General features: G+C 36.4%; 1 protein-coding gene across 2 annotated transcripts in view; it reads left to right on the top strand.

The window, feature by feature from the left end:
- The first annotated feature begins 471 nt into the window (after positions 1-471).
- Positions 472-11,669, top strand: part of cpne8 (copine VIII) — a 35,696-nt gene continuing 24,498 nt past the window's right edge. For both annotated transcript variants that reach the window (XM_060886530.1, XM_060886531.1), the window contains exons 1-2: positions 472-627; positions 7,560-7,600. In XM_060886530.1, the coding sequence (XP_060742513.1) occupies positions 524-627; positions 7,560-7,600 (145 nt within the window). In that variant the 5' untranslated portion in view covers positions 472-523. The remainder of the gene's footprint in view (positions 628-7,559; positions 7,601-11,669) is intronic.

Raw genomic sequence — 11,669 nt, 5'->3', positions numbered from 1 at the left:
TGTTTATGAGTTACATGTTCTGCAATAAAAGAGAGAGAGAGAGAGAGAGAGAGAGAGAGAGAGAGAGAGAGAGAATAGCTGCAGGGCCTGATACCCTCACACAAAACAACACAGATGCCAAGATGTCACCCAAATATCATCATCTGGTCAGCAATGATCCTCTGGAGCTCCTTTTCCAAAAAATAAAATAAAATAAATAAAAACAAACCAATGAGTGCAGATATAATGTAATGTAGGTGTACTGAGTGAACTACTAGCGTCTGAACGTTGATGCTTTACATTTTATATCGTGTTACACTAATCCTTAACCTGTATAAGGAAGAGTGCTCAATGCACACAACATCATCTCTCTCTCTCTCTCTCTCTCTCTCTCTCTCTCTCTGTCTCTCTCTCTCTCTCTCTTGCGCGCGCCTGAATTACCAGCTCGCTTGTGACGTAGCGCGCGTGTCCGCCGACCCACAGCGGCGCCGGGGATGGAAGAGAGCTCTCCTCACCAAAAGCTCTGCTAGTGTCACATGAAGCCATGTCTTCGACCAACAGTTTTCCGAATTTGGCGAGTATCGGCGACTGGGAGACTCTCATCTCTGCCATTCCCGCCACCAAAGTTGAGCTGACTGTGTCGTGCAGGTGAGTGAAACGCGCGCGCGCGCACGCCGGCTGGCTCTGTCTCAGGCGCACGAGGATTCATCTGGCAGGGAATTTGTCCTGAAACCAGAGGAAAGCAGTCTGAGGTGTCTTCTGATTACTGTCAGTGTTTTATGTGGTCTATATCAGCATGGATTTTCTGTTTTCTGCGTTCCTGAGCCTCCTTCCTGTGATGTAAGGTCTTATCACATCACAACATGTTTGCTGAATAGTGACTTGTGTTGATTTCTTTTCTGTGCAGCACCCAGTTGCTGTGCATTAAGAAGTTGCAGGTTGCAGTCATCGTCCAGGTCTATGAATTGGTTACGCATGCATGGTGGTTAGGCTGCTGCTGTTGTCATGATTATTAGTTATTACTGTTCCAAGAAGACAGCCTTCATATATCTTAATTAGTATTGCAAGATGCAAGTACTAGCTGATAATTGAGCAAATTAAGCATTCAGTTCAGCTTATTGAGGACTGAAGTACAACACTGCATAGAAGAACGAATCAGCTGACTTTTAGTGGGATAATAATTATGCAATACAGTCCTAATAGCAGAGATGTTTTTTTGTTTGCTTCAGTGCTTCCAGACAATTATTTTCGTCACTGCCTCTGGATTCATTTCCATCAGCTCCTTTGAATTCATTCCTGACTGGCTGAAATCTGAAACTGTTTTCACGCAGTGTTGTAATTTCCCCTGACATGATACCATCATCACTGGTTTGATTGAACATCCTGACTGAAATGACAAAGAATTAAAGAGCAATTTTTGATTATATTCTTTTTCTCCAATTATTGCAGTTTTACTTAACCAAAGTAATATATTTTTTAATATATTTAATATATTGACCTGCTCCCAGTGTTTGTTTATTCATAACTGAAATATTTAGATTTGAAATACGTGCGTTGGTTTTTGCTTTCACTCACCCATCAATCAGATACCCTTAATGGTAAGGTTCCACAACATGAATCTCTCTTCGTGTAAAAATATACCTATAATAAAAGACAAGTATAATGTCTTTTGTGGGGAAGAAAAATGATTGCATTTCACAGTTCAGTGGTCTGTGATAAAGTTGAACTTTGAATGAAAAAAAATCAGGTCGCTAAGGTTAGGTCATGGATTAACTAATACATTGACATTAGATGTTGCAAAAATGTTTTTTTTTTTTTTGTGTGTGTGTTTTTGTGTGTTTGAGAACAGAATTTTCACTTTATAAAGAATAGGCTATGAATTTAAAAACATTTGTTAATTAATCAGTTTTGTCCTTATGTATTGTATATTATATATATTTATGTTAAAAACAATTCCCATTTTTCCTTAAATAGTGTGTTACCTTTATTACCCATTGCATTGAATAAAAGAAATTTCTTTTAGAACGTAATTAAAATGAAACTGCTTTGAAATAAAATTGTGTTTTGATTTTGCAGAAAATTACATAACAGTAGTTACTTACATATCTTAATAGATCCTACATCCTCCGTCAGTTTTTACAGCCTCGTTCTGGCTGATAGCAGTTAGAATTTAGAATCAGTTAGAATCACCAGTGATTTAGATAGTTATAAAGGTTAATATTCATCCTTGGTGCTTAATTGAATGTAACATAATTGAATAGTGACTTGACTATTTAATGCCATTTAACACCCTACTAAGATAAAAGTATGATCTTGCTGTAATGTTTTTCAAAGATTTGTCAGAGATGTGATTCAAAGGTGAAGTCAGAAGTTATTTACAGCTTTAGCTGGCTCAAAATCGCGTCCACACACCCTCGTCCAGATTAGTTGAATGTTAGTGGTTCATATTGATTAATTTTTACAGAAATTATTGTGCAGATATTTTAGTGAAGCTGCCAGAATATTACAGGAACAGGACCAGATTTGAAAAAGGGTTCTGATCTAAAATCGCTGATCCCACCTTTAAGCCCGAAATTGCAGAATCTGCAGAACTATAGCATTGCTGCCAACCTGACACATGCTGCAAATGCACCAAAAATACCCTGATAAATTTATTACAAAAATGCATACGGTTTCATTACGCTTCATTCAATGACCTCAACTATTATAGTCCAAACAGTTCAGCTGCAGTGGCTCCTCGGGTTTAAGTTCATGTTATATGTATGCTAAATTCTTGAACTAAACTCTTGGATAGATTTATTAGGTGACAACAGAGCTATATTTATATTATCGTTACTTTTTAGTTCTTCTGTTAATAGTCAAAAATAAAGGACTTTATTGGCATGTTTGTCTGTTGTATATTGAAGACTGCAGCACTGTAGGAGTTCGGTCAATAAATGCAAACAGAGAAAAGAGAAAGGTGCCATGAATCACATTTTAAAGCTGTTTCCCCAAGTGCATAGTCACCAGCAGGACCTCGGGTTCCAAGATAATATTTTTCTGCTATCCAAACCCTGATTAATAATGTTTTCATTGGATGACATGAAACATTTACAATTTAAATACCTGTTAATACATGTCTGTGCTTGAAAGAAAGTACATTGTACAAATACCACCATCAACTTCAGTTGCATTTCTTACAGATATCTTGTTCATGTTAAAGCATCTGGGCCCTCAGCCTGTAATATTCAATGAAAATGGACCCTAGAATAAATCCGAACAGGCAGATGACAGTAATGGCTAATGCCTCTTTAATATGATTTGCACATTACCATTCTGTCACTGATGTCATCCTTAAGGCTACTATTCAAATGAGACAGCTTCCTGTTACCTGATCAGCCTGACATTATGGCACCGTTTCCGTAAATGAGTTTTTATCATTTTTCAAAGGTGGACAGAGAGAGCTATTTAACAACTCCGTTTAGCAAACAGCTCAACATTTTGAATAATTCATGAATTGTACATGTAAATTGGTTCAGTTTTGAATGACACAAGAATCTTATCTTAAATCTCATTTTGTCTTGGTGGTCGTGTGCAGTGTTTTAAACGAGATGCAAACAATTAACTTCCTGATGAGTTTTAAAAGGTCTAGTGGATGTGAGGGCCATAAGTGGCTTTGCCATTTATGGCCCTATACATCCTTACAGACTGAGTAGCTTCAGATTGACTGGTGGCTCAGTGGTTAAAGGCTCTGGGTTACTTTTCAGCACCATCAGGTTGCCACTAATGGGCCCCCTGAGCAAGGCCCTTAACCCTTTATCCTCCAGGGGCACTGTGTTATGGCTGCCTCTGCATACTAACCCCAGATTCCTAAGCTGCTGAGATATGTGAAGAAAAGACATTCAAATAGAATTTCAAAGAATATGTGTGATAAAATAAGTCTTCTTCTTCTTCTTCTTCTTCTTCTTCTTCTTCTTCTTCTTCTTCTTCTTCTTAGTTCTTGTTCTTCTACTATCAAGCAAACCGAAATATGGAGAAAATGAAAACTGAGAATGTATAAATGTGCATGAATTATGACTTGAGTCAGAAAGTTAGACAATATTTTATACTCAATATTGCCATTAATGATGTTTTAAAGATAACTGATCAGTAAATCAGGTTTACTCCTACAGATACCCATAGTGGTAAAAGCATGTGATCTAATGAAATCCTGACCAAATTGGAATCTATATACTTACGGTCTTAATGAGCCAGGGATATTAGCTTGTTTACGACTCTGTTACTCACAAACCTTTATGGATTAGTTGCACTGAAGATAACTTTCTGTCTTTATGGAAGATAATTGTATACCTCGTGATTTTTTTGTTTTTTTTACTATGAGCTCCTTTCAGTTAGAATAAGTAGAGACATCAACTCTTAAAAGTGAGCAGGTAACAAATGAAGGTGACATAAAGACAAGAGTACAGAAATAGCATTCATATATTCATCAGAACCCAATTGCAGGTGACAGCCAGCCTGTAACCCAGCTGGCTGACCTTATCTATCTGACTGTAAACAAATCACTTCCAGGAAGAATAGGTTCCGTCTCCCTTATGCCTCAGCTCGTCTCTGAATCCTAATCATGCCTCTGGTGTATATAACAGATCATTTATTTAAAAACCATGACTTTTCTATTCCTGTAACTCACAGAAGAGCATATATTATCTATGCCTGAGCTATTATACATCATCTGGACACAGTCTTATGAATACTGAACACAAATATAGTATTGACACCAAAGATTTGCACATTGAAACGCAACAGATTGACATCTATATGCCAAAAATGAACTCAACAGGCTATATCATTATTAATTCTGCTGTACATATAAGCATATCGTCATGAATACGGGTTTCATCTCATATGTTTTGAAATGGTAATCCTTATCCTTATGATAGCAGACTTTAAAGACGATTCCTCCTTTTCCTCAGAAGGCTCGAAGATAACGATAAAAACGATATGCAGATTTCTCCTGGCTGAAGTCGCTTTTAGAAGCACATTTACTGCTGCGTTAGTTTCTTTGTAAAAGCGCTTCTTTTGCTCTCAGGATTTAAATGTGCAAAAGTGACCATGACTATTTTTTCTCATCAGTACGGCATAATATACTTATTGAGAGTAATGGCAGGACAGCCAGTGACCTTTGTGTATAAGCAATTTGTTTTGACTAGTCATATTGAGGTGAAGTAAATCTGACGGATAATCTCAGTGTTAGAAGTAAATCTGAAATTTGTCAGAAGAATTCAGCTCGTGTTTATTATTGCAAATTAGTAGCAATTTTCACAGCAATATGTTTATTACAAATTGCATAGATTTCTTCCTAATTCATTTGGGTAGCACTGGAGAAAATCTAACATCAGACAAATGTCTCATGAAAGCAAGAAATAGTTAACAAAGCCTCTTGGCATATAACAAATAACAAATAACTGTACATGAGTACTTTTACATTAATTCTGGAATTGATACTTACTAATGATGAGTTACAGCATGTCTTTATCACAAACCAATAAAAAACTAACCTTATCTACAACAGGAATCTTATGATTTTCTGAGTGAATAACGACCATCTTAAATACATGTGTGTTAGTTAATGTATTAATCAACACATAAGGGTTAAACCTACCTAAATCCAAAAGAAATAATTGGAATAAAATTTGCATAATTTCTAATTGTTCAGTGGTTTGTGCCCAAGCCACCCAGAGCACGTACTAGTACTATAGTGGGATTTGAAGAGGAATGGATGAAGAACGATGCAAAATCAAGTTGGGATAAAATTATTACTGTTTTACATTTGTACATCTTTCTACATTGGATAGGGAGGATGAGTCTAAAATAGGAAAGTAATTCAGCGCCAGCCACAACGATGTTTGTGTTCGCAGCTGCGTATACTGTAGCAAATGATATCAATTCAAAATGATGCAATTCATATTATGTTTCATCAGGTTTAAAGTTGCTTGTTATTCACACATGAATTCTTAGGACTTATTGTCATAGTTAAGGTTTGCACTTCTTGATTAATACCTGCTTTAACTAAGCAGGATTTAATTCATAATGTCAGTGCATCATTATTACTGCCTGTTCTTTTTGTAGAGGTTCCTGCTATACTGGGTGAATATAGTATTTTGAATGGCATGGCAGGACTCTTCTGTTCTGGAAATTAAATGGAAATGTTCTGTTTTGTGGCAGGGCTTAAGAATAAATCTTTCATGAGAAAGATTCTAAGATGTTTTTTTTCTAAGTAGGGTCTGATAGGCTGAAATATAAGGTGTTGAAAGATCTATAAATGTGGAGTGTTCAAAGCTCTCAGTTCTCACTAGCCTCAATAGTATGCTGTTTGAACAGCTTTACGCTTGAGTTTGTTTAAGTAGCCTATATACAGTAATGTTTTGCAAATACTTTAATATTTAAGGTTATTGTGATTCGAAAATGCTTAAGAGTAGGCATTCAGATGATGATGGTTAAATTGCATCGTGTCCTGTGTCACCTCTTCATCCTCTTTTCAGTGACATCTCATGTAATCATTTGGCCTAAGATGGTGTAGCACACACACACACACACACCCACACACCCACTATGTCTAGAGTGGAGGAGCTGGCTATCACTTGTTATCCGTTTCCATGGTGTAATAGAGAAGTTATGCATGTGCACTGACAGCATTGCTATGGCCAATAACCTTTCTTATGCTCGTGTTCTAGATGCACGACTCCTCATCGGTCGCTCATGTAACCACATGCTGAACTCCATGATTCCTTTCAATAAGTTTGCATTAAGTTTCTATATTTTCCTAGAAATATTCTAAATTGTTCTGAAGGGCCTTGACTTTTACATGATTACTGAAATTTGATGGTGTTTTTAATGGGGCCTTAAATAAGTAATATTGTCTTTTCCTGTCTCTGAAAATGCATCTCAGCCAGAGAAATGGTCATGAAAGCTTTATGCTTTAATGTAAGTCTGTGGGAATTGAGGAGGGAGAGATGTCACATTCTGGGTCATTCTCATTCAACCTTGCATATTTGTCATATGGAGACTTTGTCCAGGGTCTATAAATTTTACATTATGTTACAGTAGACACTGTGTTTTCAAAGCATAATTAAAGCTGTCCTATTTATTAGGGGTTCATAGAGTTATTAGAGTTTATTAGAGTAAGATCCAAAATCTAAACAACTTGAATGCAACATTTTGAGAGTTTGTTCTAATTCCCTGCAGATTTGCAGGATTGCCTCTGTGAAATTAAATGCTCAATTAAACTACTCATACTCATGCGTAACTGTTTAAAACCGTACAATTGCGTAGCCCTGTAAGTATTTTCCCCTTCGATCTCTTATTCTCATCACTCACATGATGACAGGCTGATATGTTAAGCTGAGCCGCAGTGTGTACGAGTTGTTTGATATCACGGCTTCTGCTTGGAAGCTCATGCCCTTCTGTTTAGTCAAGAAGTAATGCACAGATAAAATCATGGGTGAAAACAAAAGGGAGAAACTTGCGTATAGCTGCATGCAGTCATTTTTACCAAATACGTAGTGTGGTGTATTGAAACATTCTATCCTTCTTTATTTTTACAGAAACCTTCTAGACAGAGACACTTTCTCCAAATCGGATCCAAGTAAGCTTTTCTCTTCTATATCATCCATATGTCTCACATAACATCACTGTATATATACTCTTGAGTGCTTGAGTGATCTTTAATGTGATTGCACCATTTCCCCCTGGAGCAGTATATAAAAAAATAATCCAAACGCTTCAGTTGTGACGTCATGCTTATTTCAGTCCTCACATGCCAAAAATAGCTCGGTGTAGTTGTTCGTTTGAGTGGACCGCAGCTACACTGTAGTCATCATTATTCACAGCAGTGAATGATATTTTATTCTGAAACCTCGCTGACAAAAGTGGAAAAAATAACAGATCTGAGTTTACCCACTGGGAGGCAAAATAATCTTACATTTGCAGAGCACACTAGCCTGAACATGTTATGTGTGAATGTGACAAGCATAGTTAATGCATCAACAGCATTTCAGATAATATTACACATGATTTGCCAAATTAGCATGCACGTTTGCATGGTATGTCATTCACTGCGAATTTCATGCATTTTATGTCATGCTCGCTTTTGCATGAATAGGCATGTTAGCCTGTACGGCATAATTATTGTCATAACAATAATAGGTGTGTAGGTGGGATTCCAAAATACAATCCCTCGCACTTGCAGCGTAGTCTTAGCACGTTTTGGGTTCAAATCAGAATGCAAATACAGCTGCAAATGTCTTGAGAAATAATCAGATGCAAAATCAGATAGTCGCATTGCAGTACACCTCTACACTTAAGCTCCCTTTTTTTCCACAATACATTGGTTTTAAAATGTTTTGCACCAGCACAATTAATAATTACTAAAGTCTTCCCAAATGCAAATAACATCACTGAACCTCTTTAACAAGATAGGAGAGACTTCTCCATGCAGAGCTTTTAAAGCTGTTATGTCTCATATCTGGAGACCAGGACTATTTATCACATCATATACCTTTAGTATACGTAGTATACTTTCTATATAATAGAATTGTGCTCATACAAATACTTTCTTTACTACTTTACTTACTACTCTACTTTTATGGCCCTGGTTGTGCTTAATGATATTTTAGTTGTAATAAAACTGAAAAGTCAACAATCATCTGTTTGGTCTTAAATGCTCCTTTCTTTTCATCATGCTGATAGAGAACATAAAGATTTTAGGTAAGAGCAGAACGGATCAGCAACAACAACAATTATTCTGTTTATTGACAGCAATTTCTTTGCATTCATTAAATATTTATACATTGCTGTTTTAATAATTCCTTTTAATAAAACCTAAGAAACTTTTTTCTAGAAGATTAGTTATCATTTCCGTCAATTGCCGCATGGAAATTTTTATTAAAATTTTTGTGTGTGGTGTTTATGCAATATGTTCGGCCTATTATTGTGAAGGGTACCAATAATTCCCAAACTGACTTTAAATTATTTGGTATAACGGTGTTGCCTAAAATAGGATGTTAGTAGGAGTTGGCTGTTATGAGTGTTTAGAGCTAGCAGAGCAGGGGGAATGTTGCTGAAAGTGCCGTTTAATATGTTTTATATCCTTTAATACTCAGTGTTGTTTAGTTTTACTGCAGATGCATTGTTAAAGTTTTACTCTTTGGGGGCACATACTGTGTAATCTCTTTTTATCTGTCTTTTTTTCCCTGTTGTTTCAGCAATCAATCAGAGCAGTCCTAAGGACCAAACGCTTGAAAATAGTTTAGCGAATTACATGATACTCCAGAAGATATTCTGCTAAATTATCTTTATATCACTTATCTTTACTTTGAGTAAGGTGGATATTAGGATATTGTATTTGTGAATATTACAGTGTTAGATTACATCTATATATAGGTGTCCATAATATATTCAGAGCACCACACCATCTAATACAAATTGTCTTTTTATTAGATATAGGATATTTAAAGAAATTATATTACAAAAAAACAAAAAACAAACAAACATTGTATTATTTTGCTATAGATGGTGCTGTTACTATTTTTGTGTAACCTTCTTTCTTAACAAAGTAGATAGAGCCCATGTCTTTCATGACATGAAATGCCACTGCAACTGGGTAGTCAGTTTGGGCTATTGTTCTCAAGCCATCGTTCCTTCTGTGTTAATAAGTAACGACAGATCAGCATGGCTGCACACAGCATCCAAAATAAACAAAACAAATCCTTTAAGTGATTTATGCAGTATATACACACGTATTAGCTTTAGATTAATCAACATAAAGACATATTTGTTTAAGAAAATGCTGACTATACAGTTCATAAATGTGTCAGCTGCCTAGATCGTTTCTAACAAAATATCAACGTTCGGGTGTCCACTATGGGCGTTCACTTTCCCACTTTTTCTGTCAAACATGCCAAGGTTGAAAATGATGTAAATTATGGCTTAAATGTAATGCAACCTTATATTTTACATACACTTGTTCATCACACCTGTACTTATTCCACGCCTTTTAAGTGATATTTGAACCTTTCTTTGCTGAGCGTTTTGATCGTAGGAGGCGTTTATCAAGAAGGCTGTATTTTTCCTTTGTTCATGTTGAAATGATTAAATAGCATTCACAGATTTCACATGAACATGTACATCTTTGATTTGAACATTTCTAAAATCACATCAATCACAGCAATCATTCGAATGAATCAGATTAATAATGAAACTCACCCAGCACTAACTCCAGTTGTGGACTCCTGGTCTCGTACCTTGCTGAGCGCTCTCCTAGTCTTTATGTTTTACGACCGGCCTTGGAACTGGAGAAGGCATTCTTTAGGTGAAGTGATCCATTTAATTGAGGGCCAGTGTCTCCTCCAGCTCTGGTAGCACTTTCTTTTTTCCCAAACATATACCGAGAGAATCTGATGGCTCATATACCCTAAAATGTTTCCGTCTCACATATCTGGCATAGGTAACACCATGTAAGAAATGTTTACATCTTCTAAAGGACACCTGCAGAGAGTGCGAGAGAGTGCAAGAGAGAGAGAAATAGAAAGAAGTCAGGCTACAAATAAAGAAATTGATAAAATGCAGCACTAAATATACCAATAACTTGTAAAAGGGGTACTGTAGCATTTCATAACCTTTCCTAATGTAGCTTATATAAGAAACGTGTACTATATGTCCAGAGGTCAGTGAACATCTGACCATTACATCCATATGTTGTTCTTCCTTGAATCTGTTGGAAGTTGAAAGCACACAGTTTTCAGGACGTAAGGCTCCATGACTTAGTGGAAGAACTCAAGCTTCCTGCACAGAGCCTTCACCTCAACCCAACTGAACACCTTTAGGATGGACTGGAATGCGATTGTGCTCAGGCCTCCTCACACAACATCAGTGTCTGACCTCACTAATGCTTTTGAGGATAAATGAGCACAAAAGCCCACAGCCATGCTCTGAAACCTGTGGAAAACCTTCACCGAAAAGAGGAATGAATTCTAACAGAATTCTAACAGAAATGAATTCTGCTGGCCATTGTAGATCTGATTAAGTTGTATAGAAATGAACTAACCACACACACACACACACACGACCTAATTTATAACAGCACTACATCTTAACTCAAAGCTTGTTTTTTTTATTTTGAGACCACTGACTGCTCATGAATATTCACAAACTGACATCAAATGAATTCATATTGATTACTTGATGAATGCTGCTTCTCAGACAAACTTTCATAGGCCAGTCTGGTGCAGAATATCAAGTAGAAGAAATATTCGAATGTGAGGGCTGCCGAGACCGAAATGATGACTTAATAGCTTGAATAATAAACCCACATTGAAATACTAGTCTGAACATTTTAGGATGCATCTCACCTGGTAGTGTATGAAGTCTGATCCATTTTATCAAAATTAAGATATACTACCATGAAAAACCTCATTTAACCTCACCTTAATTTTGATAAAACGGTTGAAACACGCATCTGCAGTTAAGTCAAATTTCTAAACCATCCCAATATTTTAAATGCTTCAACGAATGAAAGGTTTACTGTTTGCTAGTACATTTTTAAATATGTCCTGCTACTCTCAGCTGATTTTGCTTTTGGCTTTACACACATCATTCACAAACATCATATAATGCATCTCTTCCTCCATCTCTTTCTCCATCTCTTCCTCTTCCTC

The sequence above is a fragment of the Tachysurus vachellii genome, chromosome 14, assembly GCF_030014155.1.
Source record: "Tachysurus vachellii isolate PV-2020 chromosome 14, HZAU_Pvac_v1, whole genome shotgun sequence".
Taxonomy (NCBI): Eukaryota; Metazoa; Chordata; class Actinopteri; order Siluriformes; family Bagridae; genus Tachysurus; species Tachysurus vachellii.
The sequence above is the reverse complement of the archived record's forward strand: the minus strand, read 5'-3'. Positions and strand labels throughout refer to the sequence as shown.